General features: G+C 42.6%; 1 protein-coding gene and 2 pseudogenes across 1 annotated transcript; 2 read left to right on the top strand and 1 right to left on the bottom strand.

Annotated features, from left to right (window-relative positions):
- Positions 1 to 1,657: 1,657 nt before the first annotated feature.
- LOC113564231 lies at positions 1,658 to 6,430 on the top strand (annotated as a pseudogene).
- Positions 6,431 to 9,594: 3,164 nt separating this feature from the next.
- LOC113563701 (chorion transcription factor Cf2-like) lies at positions 9,595 to 14,181 on the bottom strand. The gene is given in 5 exon segments (XM_026979818.1): positions 9,595 to 10,343; positions 11,517 to 11,611; positions 12,349 to 12,851; positions 12,853 to 13,606; positions 13,991 to 14,181. Coding segments are annotated over 4 exon segments (1,431 nt in total). The 5' UTR covers positions 13,510 to 13,606; positions 13,991 to 14,181; the 3' UTR covers positions 9,595 to 10,167.
- Positions 14,182 to 14,471: 290 nt separating this feature from the next.
- On the top strand, positions 14,472 to 16,816 carry LOC113564230 (annotated as a pseudogene).
- The last annotated feature ends 603 nt before the right edge of the window (positions 16,817 to 17,419 follow it).

Below are 17,419 nucleotides of genomic sequence, written 5' to 3'. Positions count from 1 at the left end.
ATTTCATTTGGCAGCCAGGATTCAGTGCTCATGTGTGTCTGAGTGTGTGTGGCCCAGACTCTTGGCATAGTTGCTCAAATACACACACACACACTCACACGTGCGCATTTGTTTTCGGCCGTGTTTGCATAAGTATGCATGTTTATTGCACACACATCGGTGTGTGTTTGTGGCTGCTGCCGCTTTTTACAAGTGTTTTCCCCATACATTTATACCCTGAAAAACGAGTGGCGTGAGTGTGAGGGTATGTGTAATTGCGGGCATTTGGAAAAAGGATATCAAAGGGATTTGTCGGTAATAAAGACATTCTGTTATTTTCAAGATTTCTTGTGGGATAATTTAAAGTTCCATGTTTTTGTAGGGTGAAAACTAAATAATGTTGTAAAACTACAAACGTTTGCTTAATAAGTTTCAAACTTTCATGTATTATAAACTTTTTAATATATGGGATCACTTTCCATCTTTTATAAACTACTTGTATTTCTCTAGCATGAAAGAGTATCCAAAAGGTTTATGATTATGGCTGCACACTAGTGTTAGGAGCACTACATAATGGCTTTATCTGGAAGTAAGTCTCGTGCCATTTCTCCTGGTACCTTATACTGATTGCTTTTGCCTCGATGTGTAAATTTTGGCCCACGTTGCGGGAAAAAGGAAACACACACTCACATGGGAGAGCATCCACAAACATTTGTGTATCGATGTTACTTGTTGGCAATTTATTTGGGGGCTTCGGTGGCGTATACGCAATGTGGTCGCTCATCACGAAAACCCAGCTAAATGGGAAATATTTGTTTTAAAAGCCAAAGGTGCCAGCTCAACTACATGACTCACGCCCAGACAACGTGTCCTTTTCCCCGCTTCCCCTTCATGGCCCTTAGTGCGGTTACTTTTGTTTCCCAAAGCCATAATGATGTCATCAAAGTTGCCCCCCTCCGTTTCCCTCACTTTGGTGCGTAGATCTCGAGAGCTTCTTGTAACGTGTAAATTATGTACAAGCATTTGGTCGGTTAAGAGCTGAGCAAACTTGGATTAAAAACATTCCTGCAGACCCACAGCCCGGTGAGGGCATTAAATCCTATTATTTCACAGTAGGAACGGAACAAAACTTTTCGCACTCTTGCCACAAGGTGTTGCTGTGAAACGTGTCCTGTGCGCCGGGTGAATAATTAATGGTCCCAGTCGGGGGAAGTGGCAGTGCCGCATGGTCACTTAATCACGTGGCGGCCAATGCGTATACGTAATTTTTCGGAATTTCTGAAAACATCTTTAATAAGAAATCCCACGTTTTCCGCCGCCAGAACTGCCACTTAAATTGCTTATTTAGGCATTTAAGTTTTCTATATATGTGGTAGAAATAAATTTAGTTGGCAGAGTGAAATTTTATTTAAATGAAATTATACTTTTTGACACTTCTTTTGTTGATACGATATTTAAATCAAATTCGATTAAGAATCAATTTAAATGATATTTAAAATGATTTAAATTGTATGCTTATGACACTCCGCATTTAATATAATTTACATTGTATGTTTATGACACTCCGCTATTTAATATAAATTTAAATTGTATGTTTATGACACTCCGCATTTAAATATAATTTAAATTGTATGTTTATGACACTCCGCCAAATAATCTGTTTTTATAAATTTTGCAGTTTTACGACTACACCGACATCGCCGAGGATGCCGCACGCCAGTTTATTGAAATTTTTATCGGGCAATTCCCAAATGCCAACACCACCGATTACCATCGATGAGCCGACACGTGCGGAGGTGAGTCGCCGGGCCAATGAATCGCCAGCTACGCCCTCAACGAGGACGACAATCTCCTGGCCTTCGCCATCGCCGCGCCAGCATCACACGGTTGGTCGTTAAATTCAGGGATAACGTTACGGTATGCACCCGCTAATCAGGGATAATGGGGGCCACGAGCTAATCGGCTTAACTTATTGCAGATACCTCCTGATCAGGTGCACAATAAGGCATATTTGGGTTCCTACTGGCGGGAGTTGGGGTAAGTTCTTTAGAAAAACTAGCGGCGCCCCAAAAAGTATGCTACATTATTTTGCATATGCCTGTTAAACGCAAATTGTCGTTTTCTAGCAATATGCATATGTAGGTTTATTTTCAACGCTTTAAATAATTCAAGTCAATTATCGTAAGCTTATAGCTTTTTAATGCAATCACTAATTACTCTGAAAGATAATCCCAACTTAATTCAATAAGCACCGGAGCTTGCCTAAAATATGTGCCTCGCTTAATTGAATAGACCATAAGCCGTGTAATCTTGGAAAGTTGCCCATAAATGTATTGTTTTCCTCGACTACAGTGCGGCCTGGAACAGCACGGACGGCACCCAGGAGTGGGGGGCTCCCTTCCGCGACTGCAACCTGTTGACGCGTCGCTGGCTTTGGCCATTTCGCATATCCTTCAGCGCAGCACAGGATCAAGTGAGTCGCATCAATGTGCAGCTGGATGGCACAACTTATAATTTATGGTAAATACTTTCAGAGTTGTGGCGGCTGCCTTCATGCCGCCGATGAGGATGTGTGCAACGATGGCCTGGAGGAAGTTTTCGGTCGCCGCCACGGGTGAGTTATTGCCAAACTTTTATCCGCTAACTTGTGACGCTAGTTCTGCAAAATATATAATACCAATATCTCTTTAGTTGCGATCGGAATACGACCTTCTGCCTGCTCACCGAAAACAAAACCCGCCGCCACCCGTGACGTATACACCTGTCTCTGCCGGGAATCCTACTACCTGCCCAATTCCACGCTGCAGGGATTCCGTGGCGATCGGGTGGAGCTTGTCCGAGGGTTACGACAACTACTCGTGCATTCCCGTGTCCCGGCGGATGCACCAACTGCGATAGCAATGGCGTCTGCTTGACCTTCCAGGAGGAGGAGGTGCTCAACGTGGACGCCTGCCTGCGCCTCCTGGTGGCCATCGTCCTGGGCGCCTGCATCCTGTGCTGCATCGTCCTCGGCGTGATTGTCTTCCGGCAGAGAAAGTGCAAGGGTACATATACAGTTTAGATACTGTCATATGGTTAGGGAACTTTTAGTAATCATTTCATCATTTCAGGCCATTGCGTCTGGCATGTGGACTGTGCTGGAGACGATACTGCTGGGCATTGTTTTACTTTATGCATCTGTGAGTGCTTTCTTGTGACAGTCCCCACTTCTGTCGTCACTAACATATTGCCCATTAGGTTGCCGTCCATTTCTTTCCCGCATCCACCGAGCGCTGCCTTCTGGAGCCTTGGCTCCGGGAGCTGGGCTTCATCACCTGCTACGGAGCCATCATACTGAAATTGTACCGCCACCTGGTGGACTTCCGCACCCGCAAGGCGCATCGCTGGGTGCTGCGGGACGTGGATCTGCTCAAGTATCTGGGCACCATGGTCTTCGCCGTCATCTGCTACATGGCCGCGTTCACGGCCTCGTCGCTGGACCTCCTCGAAAGTGCGCAGCTGGAGAGCCTCAGGGAGGCGGACACAAACACCTGCCATCCGCTCAAATGGGAGCTGGTCACGCAGACCAGCGAGATGCTCATCCTGTGCTTTGGGCTGCACCTGTCCATCGCCAGTCGGAATGCCAACACCCAGTTCCGGGTAAGATGTACATTCAAATCGGTTGCCAATATGAATTTTGTTAAGAGATAGATCATTATTTATCAATCAAGCATAAGAGGTTGCCTTAGATGATTACCTAAGTACACGGGAAATTAGGGCAGCAAATGCCAATAAAGTCAAGTGATTAACCGGTCATTTCCTTTCGTTCCGCTTAAGGAACGACAATTCCTGGTGACCGCCCTGACGCTGGAGTTCCTGGTCTCGTCGAGCTTCTACTTTCTGCGCTTTGTCTACCTGCCGGAAATGAGTCCCAGCGCCATCTTGCTGGCCCTATTCATCCGCTCCCAGCTGACGAATAGTTTCGCCTTGGGTCTGATATTTGTGCCAAAGTTGTGGTATCAGCACAAGCAGGTAACGTATTTGAGTTCGAAGCGATTTCATTTACTACTTTGCTTTGGTTTCCTTGGTTCGAGTACGCTTTTGTGTTTCACACATTGAGATATAGATGTAATTAGGAAATGTTGTGTCCAAGTCGGGCATCAAATTAATATAATAATTATGCTTAGAGTATTCACACCAGTTCATTTTGTGCTGTCTGTCGCGGGCGTGGTCGTCCATTATAGTCATCGAAATCCGTATTTGGTATTGACATTGGTTGAGGAAACGATTTTTTGTTAATAACTAGCCAACACAAAAAGTATAAAATGGGGAACCCCACTCGAAAGCTTGGTTGCCTTTGCCGAAACAATGAATATTTCATTTGGTTATGGTTATATTTTGAGTTCTTGTTCTGGTTTTTACCGAGAAAATTAACATAATTTTAGTATTAAGCTAACATTGAATTAAAACTTTAGTCAAGCTATGAGTTGCTGCAAGTGTGTCTCGTTTAAAACAGAGAATGTTTGACTGTTTTTTAGCTCTTATTGTTTCGGCCTGAATGTATTGCACTTAAACTTGAACTCAATAAGCACGCCATTTAATTTGCATGTTTAACGTTGATTTTTGCATGACCTTACCAAATAACACAACATATAATTACAAACAAAAATGACAAAAATCGGTTTTCCTTTCAAAATTTCCAATATGCATACCAGAAAAATTCCAAACTAGTGTATCCAAGACTCTTCCTCACTGTAACTTTCTCTGTCTTTTTGTGCCTCAACTGAACAATCTTAAACTGAAGTTCTCTATCTAAGTAGTCTTCTAATAGCTATCGTTCATCTTGTTTACCGTTTGAGTTTCTTTTTTAATTTGATTTGTTTCTTTTGATTCATTTTCCAGCACCCTCAAAGAGTCACAAACATTCACAACCAATAAGCACCGACCACCCACCAAACATACTAAATACATACATATCACATATACTCTCCAGCACAGATCTATTCTATTTGGTTTTTGCTCTCTCTTACCTTTGAGTTCCGATTCCATTTCCGTTTCCGTTCCGTTCTCCATTTTCCGTTTGACTTCCTGAGTGTGGTTTGCGGTGTTTGTTGCATCTTCATAGCTTGCAGGTTCGTTCGCTAGCGTATGATCTATCAATACGTTTACCTGTGGATGCTTTCAAGGGTACGTCACACGACCGCCGGCCAGCGGCTGGGCGGAGGATATGCCGGACTCTGTCTGGGCGATCCGGACATCGGGGAGCTGACCATATCCGAAATGAGCCCCCGAGGACATACGCGCCGAACTCAAAAGGTACGGGAAACCTATATTTTCTAACCAAATCTCTGCAGTCCTGCAGGCGTATTCATTCCTTAAATATGTACCTTCGATTCCAGACTGTACACCCAACTGGAGATTATGAAGAACAAGACTCTGAGGCAGGACAATCCGCACATCAGCAAACGACGTGGTGGACGCAAGGCGGGTCACCGTCGCTTCTCCCTGCAGGTGAGTCGGGGTCACCACAAACGCCAGCGTAGTCCACCAGCCATAGTGCTCCACTGTACATGACATTGACGTGGCCAAAATGGGGGACCGGGCTGTAGGACTCAGATCGATATTGCTGTTGTTACTCTTCAAACCGAAACCAAACCTTATGCTGCCTATCCCAAGCTCCCTAGATCTTTCTCTCCTCAGTCTCTCTATCCGCCTTTGAATCTTACTTCTAATTGATCCTCCAATGTGAACTCTCAGTACTGTTTGCCACTTATTATTAATACATCTATAAATATCATTGTTCTTGTCATGACTATGTACAATACATTCGATTCCCACCACAACCAAACCAAACAAAACAATAACCACCCAATGTTCAATGTAGAGAAAAGGGCAGCAAGGATAAGGTAAGAATTGTCGGTCGCTTCTAGCATAAACCTAAAACCTAACCCGCTAAAATATCTGTGTTGTGAATGTAACTAAATCCAAACAAAAAGACTAATTCAAAAAACTTCTCGCACGTTTGTCTTAACTTCTCTATAAACTTAGACCCAAGTCCCCCAATAAAACCCGAAACCACCAGCTTGTGTGTCTGCGTGTGTGCATGTGTCCGTCCCATAGATAGCACTTCATAAGTCTTATCGAAAACAGATTGCACACGAAACTATGAGAAACTACATATCCCCAGTTGCCAAAGTGCCCCACTAAGATATCTCCAATTCTCTAGGCTCTAAGTGCCAAACACCGCAGCAACAAGCATCATCAGGACATCGAGATCACCGAGGCGGAACCATCCAGGACGCCCGAGGATTCGGTTTGCAGTGCCGAAGGACCCACGGATACCTATGCGGAAATATCCGGCGTGTCCCACTCAATGCTCTCCCACTCGATGGTCTCCCACTCCGTTGTCTCGCACTCAAGTAAGGAGTCTTTGCTAAGGAGACCGAATCGCAGGATCATTGCGGATTTTTGAGAATTGTATATAAGTATTAACGATACGATACATGTTGGTATGTGTAGATATATGTGGAGAAATAGTTATTATATAGCGCAAACAACACAAACAATAAAAGAATTACTTTAATTTCGCGAAGAAAGAAAAACCGACAGGAAAATGATAGAGGAGATGCAAAACCACACAAAACACAAACAATAACAAACATTACTTTATTTTTCAATGAAACGTAAAGTAAGAACCTTGAATGCAGTCAAGTTTTATAAAGTTTTGATAAATTTTTAGACGATTTTACTTTAATTTCCGTTGATTTCTCTCAGTCTTGAGTTCGATTGATTTCGATGATAGGATCACTGATAGATCAAAGTTGTTCAAACGGTAGAGCGGTTAAAACAGAGCCCACCTGTGTAGGTAACGATAAACTGTAAAAACAAGGCCACATACACTAAGAAAAATGACACCCATCCTAAAACACGCGTTTTGTTTACCTCTAAGTTCCTCGACAGTTACTAACACTCGGTTCCTCCAACCATTTGCTTTCAAGTCAACCCAACACTATCCACTTAATGCTCTGCAAATTGCTAGAGATCTTGAGATCACTTTCGATCAGCGAATAATCAGTTGTAAATTTGAGCTTATAGGCATTAAAACTAGCAATTCCCCCATAACTATCGTACGTCTTACGTCTTGCTAATCTTACCAACTAAAGTGTATTTGTATTATATATTATATATTATGTACTTGTAATTTCCACTCATTCCCATCCAATATCCGAACGGGCTAGACTTTCTGTAAATACACAATGTACGAGGACGGAAGAGCAAATTGTTACATTTTCAAAACACATAGTTCCCGAACGAGAGTGAAAATCATAGGAAAATGCTTAATAGAGGCTACATTGCATTTTTTTTTAACCTAGCCCAACAACAAACTGTGTCGCAAGTATTATTCACTACTAGCTGATTTCCTCCGAAATTTGTAGATCCCAATCCAGAGCATCTTAAATTCGATATCCTCGAAATAAAGATCGTGTTAGAGTAATGAAAAACACAAAGTGAAAACATTTCAAATGTACGCAATAAATTTTGGATGAGCTCGTTATAAAAAAAAGAAGGGGGAAAACAAGTCCATAGAAAACATATAGTACAGTTACATGGGCATTTATAAGGGTTATGAAAAGTATATCTATATACACTACAAAAAATATATAGAAAGTAAAACATGGCAAATGGTTAAATTAGGTAAACTTACGCATGCATGCAACAAATTGAGCATTTAAAACAAAATGAAGGCAAAACCCAAATGATAATTAATTATATAAAAAAAAGTAAAAAACCAACTTTTGGTTGCGTTTGATCAAAAGTGTGTGTATAAAAAAAATATTTATGGCATATACATAAACATATAACTAACTTATATTATATATAAATATATATACATATATATGAGTGTAATCAGCATTACAATAAAACAAAAACGAGAGAAAAACTAAATTAGTGGCTCAGCGCAAAGGAAACTACAAAAACGATTGGAAAAGAAACCGAATACATTTTGAAAGTGTGATAGTGTTCATAATATTCGTTCATTGTAATTAAAATGGAAAACAAACCCTAAATAAACTGAACTAATCATCAAACATTTCCTGTATTTTTACGACAGACCTAAAAAGGGGGTACTCATCCACCTAAATATAATATATATATATTATATTCCAAACGACCTTGTGCGGTTTGTATGTATAATCTTTCTACATGGTTGGACTTTATTTTGTATATATAATTCCTTTTCATATATTTTAATTGAAATATTGCTCGAATATTTGCTAGATTTTGTCACGTAAATTTAGATTGCAAGTACATACATTTATATTCGTAATATCTATTTATATATTTAATAATAATAAATTTTACAATTTAACTTCTAATTACTCACTTGCTTATGTTCGTGTTTCTGTGTGTCTGTTGTCTGGCTTCGTTTTTGGATTCGTGGCTAAGATCTAATACTAATAGTTAGTCGCTATTTAGTACGTATCGCATTCAACATGATTCATTCATTGGTAATCACTTACAGCAGAGTTAATTGTTTTTTTTGTCAGTGTTGCGGTTAGTTAGGCGCTTTTTTCTGGATTAGCTGTTTGCTTTTGATCGTCAACTCATCTCGGTTTATTTAAAACTTAAAGAATTACAATAGTTTAGTACTTAGAATTTATTTTGGTTTTACATGCGCTGCGCATCGTTTGTTGCTGTGCTATGTGCCATTAGGTAGACAATTTGTTTGAGTGTATTATGCATTAATATTAGATACAGGTTTATATATTTGCATACTTTATAATTATATAACACTATGTTATAAAAATGTACATGGTTTTTGGTTTTGCTACAGTTTTAGTTGGTTTAGTACGTACAACTCTTGCAAGTAATCATTTGCTGGTTTAAAAAACGCGTTTAAGTAGTTTTAAAAATGATGAATCCACATTTATATACATTACAAAAACAACTTTAAGCTTTCTTTTTATCAAAAGTATCAATTATGTAGATCGTTATGTTAAATTTGTTTAATCTTCTAGTTTGGCGCATAAAGCTGTGTTGCGTTAGCGTAGATTTCTCATTTCGATTTGCCTTAAATACTTTTTGTCTTGCGTTAAAAAATGCAAATTTTGTAAAATTAATTTCTTAGTTATGTTTTTCGTTTTTCTTTTTTAGTTTTATACAATCTCACTGTTTAGATTAGTTTAACAAACAAAAGCAGCGCTTTTCAACTTAATTATTTTAAAAAATAAACAATGGTTAACATTCATCAATAAAAACAAGCTAAAATGATTAGATCATTTAGTTAATTAAAAGTAATTAAATTTTTAAAGCCAAAACAAACGAGATCCTGCTCGTGTGCAAATAATTGGGAAATGACTACAATGGTCCTTCGCCATTTCCACTACGAGTCGAAATTTTGAAAACATTTTTTATGTAGAATAAATAATTTTGTGTTGTTTTGATTTCGAATAAAATAGATGTATAATTTATAAAAATAATTTAAGTTTTGCGCGTAGACATGAGTTTACCTTTCTTTGTTTTGCTGCTTTCAGTAACATTTACAAACAATTTCAGGAAGTAGTAAAAATAATATTGCCACAAAGTATGAGTAAAAATATGTTCTCTCTCTTTATAAATAATATATGTGTGCGCGTGTGTAGTGGTGTAGCTTTTTCGGTGTGTAGGTATAGCGCCGCGCGTAAGTGAGTGTGCGCTAAGGAGTCACCATATAAAATCTCAATGAATAACAAAATATTATATACGATATACATAGGTGTATAAAAATAAAATTGCAAAACATCTACATAACCAAATAATAATAAGAATCAAAAATCGATTGCAATAACTTAAACATTCTACGAACTGTATGCTAATTTAGTACAACTGTGTTTCTGCTTCTCTGTTAACCGAAATGAAAGTATCTAATTTAGTAATTTAATCTAGCAGCACTGCGAAGAGATTTGCCAGTCGTTGGTTGCGTTGCATCCGCTGCAGTTAACACCCATGTACGTGAGTGTGTCTCGTCTTTGAAATGGTCTTTCATTTTGGGTTGCTCATCCCGTTTCCGCTGCAGCTCTTAGCGTCCTAAGCCGATGCCGCAGCCGCTGCAGATGGCTTCTTGGGATCTGTATCCGTGTCGGCGGACAACGGCGGCGGCGCACCAGGAGGAGGAGGAGGAGCGGCTGGGGCAGGAACGGGTATCTGGCGGCCACCGCCCGGCCTTCCCTAGAGCGGATGCAGCTTGGTCGTGTGCACAGTAAGGGCGCTGCGCTGCGTGAAACGCTTGTCACAGTACGGACAGGTGTACGGCTTCTCGCCGGTGTGCGTCCGTATGTGCTTGGTCAGATAGTCCTTCACGCTGAAGGACTTCTCGCAGTACCCGCAGTGAAACGGCTTCTCTCCTGCAAAACAGCCACGATTGGCGAAACGGAGAAAGTTGGGAACTCGGTTAGCACATGTCGCTAGCACTTGGCCAGTTTGCTTGGTGCGTGCAGTACCAAAGGTTTGATTGTTTTGATTGATTGACTGAGTGAGTGGTGGATGTGTGGGTACAGTAGATATGTATGCATATCAAATAGGGTTTGCACGTAATCAAACTAGAGATAGATTATATATTAAATGTGTATATATATTTGGTTGGTGTTGTTAAAATGCATTAGAGACATATTATTACGTAATGAGATGAGGCGGCGGGCGATACGGATTTGGATTATCATTTTGCTTTGCTACCCTCACAGAAAGCTTGCTCATAAATAGTTGTGATTTTGATTTTCTCGTTCTGTGAGGGTATGTAAACTGTGACTCATACTATTCGTTATTTGTCGCTAATCAAAGATGGCAAAAATTCAAGGCCCCGATTGTCACTTGCTGGAAATCGCATAGTTGCTTAACTAGAATCTCTAACTAGACGATTGATTATAATCTAAATTAAACTTTTTCGAAGCAATCAAGATGAAAATCTTATTATAGAAGCACATGTAATCGGAACGTTATATTATTAATTAAATTGCACACTGATTTCACATTGATCATCTCAACTTCTCACAACGGTTGTCGTTTATAATTACTATATTCTGGGTTTCCGATTATTTAGAATGTAATTTCAATAGAATACACTTTAGCAAGCGACATCCTGATCTTGACCATTGGGTTTGGCAATTTTTGCCGCCTTATTCGACGTGTTTTTCTGCGCAGGCGCTGCGGCGGCTCGAGTCTGGTGATTGAGCTTCGGCAGGGACACTGGCAGTGGTGAGAGATTGATATTGGTACTGATTGATTGAGATTGATTGATAGAGATTGAGCGAGTTTGTGTATGGCAAATGGGAATGGACTTGCATACAGAGGTTCTCTTTTTTGAGTATTGCTTTTTTCTCATCACGCTGAGGTGATAATTTACTGATCGATTGATTGGTTGAAAAGTCGATTGATTGGTTGAGTTGATTGAGAGCTGATTGACTGACTGAATTGATTTGAAAAATATTGCTTCTCACCCGTGTGAGTCGTTAAATGTTTGTTCAGGTAATCCTTAACAGTGAACGCCCTGCCACAATAGCCACATCTAAATGGTTTCTCACCTGTATGTATGCGAGTGTGCTGTTTTAGTGTATTCGATTGAGTGAAGGACTTGCCGCAGTAGGAGCACGTGTAGGGGCGTTCTTTGGGCGTGGCGCTGTCGGAGTTGCGGTTCGGAGAGAGTGGAGATTCGAGAGTTAAGAATTATTCATATTCATATTCACAAAATACCGCGCAGAAACGGAGAAGAGAAAGATACAGAGAGGAGAGAGAGTGTGGGCGCGGGAGAAAAGAAAGAAATTTAAATTATATTATTAGTAACACTCGATTTAAAAATAAGTTGCAAAACAAACGACACACGAACGCATGGGCCTCGTCCCAGAGCTTCGAGGGCGCGCCCATGCGTCCAGCTGGCCCGAAGGAAATCAAAAATAATATATATACAAGTGGTAAGATTATTGGGGTTAGCTCGGCGATCACGCAGCCCCAAACGCAAAGGGAGCCCCACAAACAGAACGTGGTTCCCTTTGAGCTGGAGCGGGCAAGGCCTTGGAATGAATAACGGGTACTCCGGCAATGATCTAGGAACCACTCTTATCTTAAAACAATGTAACTGAATGTTTCCCTAGATGCAAAGAGACTTAATCTTGTTGAGATTAAGCTGAGGTCTATAACTATATCTACCAATATTTTATAGATTCTTTACACGACAATATCACATCACTTCTAACGTTAGTTATGCAAGTATTGCTTTAAGTAAATTGACGCTACTATCATTAAAATATCTATAAAATCATCAAATGCCAGTTACACGACTATAGCGTTTATGGTGGCTGTCAAAAGCTATCATTGCCGGAATACACAGTCAGTAAGATGCATATAAAATGGATTTACTCTGCTTCGCCTGTGTGTATCTTGCGGTGCATTGCCAGAGTGCCGGGCGTCTTGAAGGTCTTTGGACAATCCGGGCATTTGTGCCGGATCTTGTGCGCCAGATCGGCGGCCACCGTTTGCGTGCCGACTAGCACACCCGAACTGGCCGGAGCGGGTACACCGGGATTGGCTTGTATGGCATAGACGGGCACAGAGTTGACCACATCACCACTATCGCTCAGGCTGAGTGGCTCCTCCTTGATAATGACCTGCGGGTGGGCCACAATGGCGCCACCGTTGGCATTCTTGTTTAGCTTGACGGTGAGCGGTGGCACCTTCAGCGCCACCTGGTCGCCGGCGAGATCCTGATCCTGCTGGTGATGATGCACCTGCTGCTGTTGCGCCTGCTCCTGCATTTCACGCTGCTGCTGCTCCAGCAGTTCCTGCTGCTGCTGCTGTTGTTGGTGCTGTTGCTGATGGTGGTGCTCCGCCTGCAGTTGCTGCTGGTGGTGCTGCTCCTCGGGGCGTCAGTCTCATATCACGGGGCGCCATCGACGGCAGCTGGTCGTCGGGCGTCACCGCCGCCTCCTGCTGTTCCATAAAGCCCTGCTGTCCGGCGGCCAGCATGGCGGTGGTGCAAATGGAGCCGCACTGCGTGCATTTGTACTCGTTGGGCTGCTGAGTGGCCGAGTGGATGCCATAGATGCTGCAAATGAGGCAGCGGGCCAGGAAGGCGGACGTCTGATGAGCCAGCCGATGGTGTTCGTCCAGGTCGACGGCGTTGCCAAACTTTTCATCACAATTGAAGCAGGGGTGGCTGAGCTTGGGGTGCTGCTGTGCCTGCGGATGGCCACCGTCCAGCGTGGCGATGGCTCCCTGGGCGTTCAGCGTTATCCCGTGGCACAGCTGCATGTGATCCGCGACATGCTGCGGCCGCTCGAACTGCTGGTGGCACATGGGACAATAGTGCGGCGACACGTGCACATTGGGATCCATGCTGAGATTGGGCAGAAAGGCGGTCTTCAGGGTGTCCATGTTGGCTATCACGGTGGCCACTTGGTGCGTGGGGGTGGCAGGGGCGGTGGTGGAGGTGGCTGAGGAGGGGGGCGGCGGCGGCGCTGGCGACTGATCCTCGGGGCGTGGCAGACGCTGTTCCTGTGGATTCGTGGTGGACTTTATCATTTCACTTCCGCTGGCGCTTGGAGTAATCGCTTCTTTTTGTCTTGGTTAGTGGGCAGGAGCAGGTGCAATTGGCGGTTAAAGAAGGCGATAGAAGGCGCTGCAGGAGTAATAAAAATCATAATTACAGGCGGCCAAAAGCGGATGTACATATGTATGCAAGGCGGATGTATGGGTGTGTTGGTGTGTGTTCTTTGAGTCGGGCAGTCGCAAATTAACAGGAACGAATTCAGAAATCACAATTTCACGAAATCTTCAGCCCCGATCTTCTGCATTTGACCCCCAATGTCCCCCCACAGCGGCTGGCTGGCGAAGAAGAGGAAGAATGAAGAGGAGGAGGAGAATAAGAAGAAGAAGAGGGAGGCAGGCAGCAGCAGCGGCAATGCGTTCGAATTGAAAATTTTTTTCAGTCTGTCATATTCTAAATTCGGAATTCTATTTTGATTGCTTTTTCGGTCTCTCGTTTTGTTTCCATCTTTCTTACCAGCGCACTGAATATTTACTGCACCTTGTTGTTGCTGGCGGCCGTTCTATTTTGTTGTTTTTGGAGCGGGGGTCACGAAAATGCTGGGACGGCCAATCAGTTTAATAACATTTTCTCCTTTGTACAACAAATAAACGTATATTAACAAAAAAAATTTTTCACTTTTATTATTATTTTGGCGAAAAATGTACAACTACAACAAAAAGTATCGATTACAGGCATCGAAAACTGCTTCTGGCAACGTCGCTCTAGAACGGACGATGTGGCAACGATTTTGCTAGCGAATTTTTTTGCTGCCTTTTTCCTAAATTAGTCAAATATCACGTTTTCTAAGTATGCAAATTATAGTATAATATATCTATAATAAGGTTTACAAAAATGTAAGCAAAGCTTTCGATAATTTGAGACGTTAATCAAATACTATCGGGTCTATCGGTCTGCGATAGTTCGATATTTTTATAGGCTGATCATTTCAACAACAATTGGAAAAAGCATTGTTTGGTGAAATACAATATAAATATTATTGCAACAAGGGTGCAATTGGCTCCCCGTTATATTGGGAATCTATAGTGCCACAAATCTCACTTGTCATCAACCGCGGACACATCGAAGTCCACCTGCAATCCGCCGCTGGTCAGGATTTGGATAGGGGCTTGTTTGTCAACTGCCACAATTACCACCGACATAGAACTCCATCTCGTCAAGCCAAGTTCCAATAGGTTTGTCGAATCACAGCACCAAATTTCCATGTATATTGACTGTCCTTCAATTGTGCAGAATGTCGTCACCATGGGTTAAGAGCAGCGATCCAGTGCAGCAGGTAAATCTGGCGGATATAATGTCGGAGCAATATGCCCACAAGTTGCACGACAAGGAGCTGCAGCGCCATACGGAGAAGCTGAAAAAACCAAATGAGCATATATCACCTGTTTGGGGGACGGAGGCATCTTCCTCGCCAGCTCCTAGTTCGCTTAGAAACCAAAGTAATGCGGAGGAATGGGAGGATTACTCTGCGCTTCTTAAACGTCGATGGAAACCTTCGGAGACATTCAGCTGCCTGAAGATAGCGATGCAGTTATAGCCCAGCTATTGCAGTCCCAGTTCGATCACGAGTACAATGAAGAATTGCGTCGCATCGAGCGGCAGCAAAACAAGCAGTCCAAGGTCACTGTTACCCTCAATAAGTTCCTACGCGATGGCGATGCCGAGTTCTTGCACGACACTGCCGAAGATGACTACGAGGAGGACGAATTGGAGCAACTGAAGCACGACTGGGATCGGTTCGAGGACAACGAACGACAGCTTGACTCTATACCAAGATGCGGCTTTAAAGTTAACAAGGAGGGCGAGATGATAACAAAGCACGATCCGCAACTCTGCGCCGTGCGTAATGCTCAGCGGGTGATGTCTTTTCCACCGGAGTTTCCTACCGGCGATGCTGCCGGTTTTGACATGAAACTCTCCAACAAGGTTAGAAGTGACCAGTGTTAAGAGATACCAAGACTTAAACCTACCTTTCAGGTGTTCAACCAACTAAGAGCCCATTCTCGACGAGGTCGCTCCGACAAACATGAAAAAGTGGCCACCGCAGAAATGGGATTGGATGCGGGCACTCGTATGCTGCTGTACAAGCTGATCAATAACCAAGTACTGGAGCAGATTAACGGCATCATATCCACAGGCAAAGAGGCGGTCATCTTACACGCTAACTCCGATGCGAATTATACAGGCAGCAACGAGCATGGTCACCAGAGTGGTGTGCTAGTTCCGCCGCAGCTTTTGCCCCGGGAGTGTGCCATTAAAATCTTTAAAACCACACTCAACGAGTTCAAGCAGCGCGATAGATACATCAAGGATGACTACCGGTTCAAGGACCGCTTTAGCAAGCAAAACCACCCGGGTGATCATCAACATGTGGGCGGAGAAGGAGATGCATAATCTGATGAGGATGCAAGCCATCGGTCTAAACGTTCCAGATGTCGTTGTGCTGAAGAAGCACGTGCTGGTAATGCGGTTCATCGGTGACAATCACAACGCTGCGCCCAAGTTAAAGGATGCCCGCCTGAGTGACGCAGAGCTGAGCTGCGCCTACGAAGAGATTGTGGCCGCGATGCACAAGTTGTACAATGAGGCTAAGCTGGTGCACGCCGATATGAGCGAATATAACATACTCTGGTTCGAGGGTAAGTGCTGGTTTATTGATGTGGCCCAGAGTGTCGAACCGAAGCATCCCAGTGCCCTGGAGTTCTTGATGAGAGATTGCGGCAACATTGTTAGCTTCTTTGAACGACGCGGCCTGCCCAACATTTACACCAAGGAGCAGCTGTTTGAGTTTATTACTGGTCTCAATTCAGAGGTCCACACTGCCGCTCAGCTGGAGCAGATCCACACGCGTGGCGCTTCCATTAGCCAAGCCACTGCCTCCGAACCAGGAGGAGTGCCCTGATGAACTGAAACCTTTGGAGTATCCCTTTGAGCTGGCCTGGGAAAAATCACAGCAAGATCGCGCGACCCAAAAGGCTCTGGAGCAAAAGCAGCATAATAACGATAACAAATCCGACACGGATAAGGATCAGGAGACCGATGATAATGAGAACGATAGTGACGACAAGGAAAAGGTTAACAAAACTGCCAACCATTGAAACTTCTAAAGTGTAGACTCATTTAGTTTAGTTTTTAATTGATATTAACAGTTTGGCCACAGAGATTCCATAGCAAAAGATATGATTCTTGTAGTCAAGCAACTTGACTATAAAAGATCCCTCGAAAAAAGAATAAATTGTTTTGTTTTCCGCCTATGGAAAAACAATTGCTTTGTATTTTATAGAATTTATTTATTATTTTATGTTTAACCTTCAACTCCTATGTATTGTGCTCAAATTTGCATTTGTTGCACTCATGTTGTTACGGATATTTCTTCTAATGGCTTTGATCTTGAATCGTTATTAATCAATTAAGATTAATGCAAATGTCAGGCTTCAATGGCCACACGCCCATCTTCCAAATCAGCTAACCCGACAATTGAACTCATTTGGTGCGCAGTTTTCCCCATTAATTGGGAGATTTGTCGGTTCAATCGAATCCCCGATCAGATGATTACGTATAGAAATGCACACGACTCTGGACTGTCGATTGCTCGGGGCTAGTACATCTATCTGTACGAGAGTAGTCTGGATGCGTTTGCGAAATTGGACTTTGCAAAATATTGTGGTTCAATTGTGACGTCAGAATCCAGTTGAGAGCAGTTCCGTGCGTACCAATCTACAAACATATGTATGTATATTGTGAATGAATTCTGTTGGGTTCAGTATAGCTTGAGATGCAAAGTCTACTTGGTTTACCCTTCCTTATCATTATGGAACTTCAAAAACTATATATATTTTGCTTTGTCTGTTTTGATGAAATAATAGCTAAGCATAATACTCAAAT

Source organism: Drosophila erecta, unplaced genomic scaffold, assembly GCF_003286155.1.
Source record: "Drosophila erecta strain 14021-0224.00,06,07 unplaced genomic scaffold, DereRS2 tig00000058-arrow-arrow-pilon, whole genome shotgun sequence".
NCBI classification, from domain to species: domain Eukaryota; kingdom Metazoa; phylum Arthropoda; class Insecta; order Diptera; family Drosophilidae; genus Drosophila; species Drosophila erecta.
Note: the sequence above shows the minus strand (reverse complement) of the source record. Positions and strands in the feature narration are given on the sequence as shown.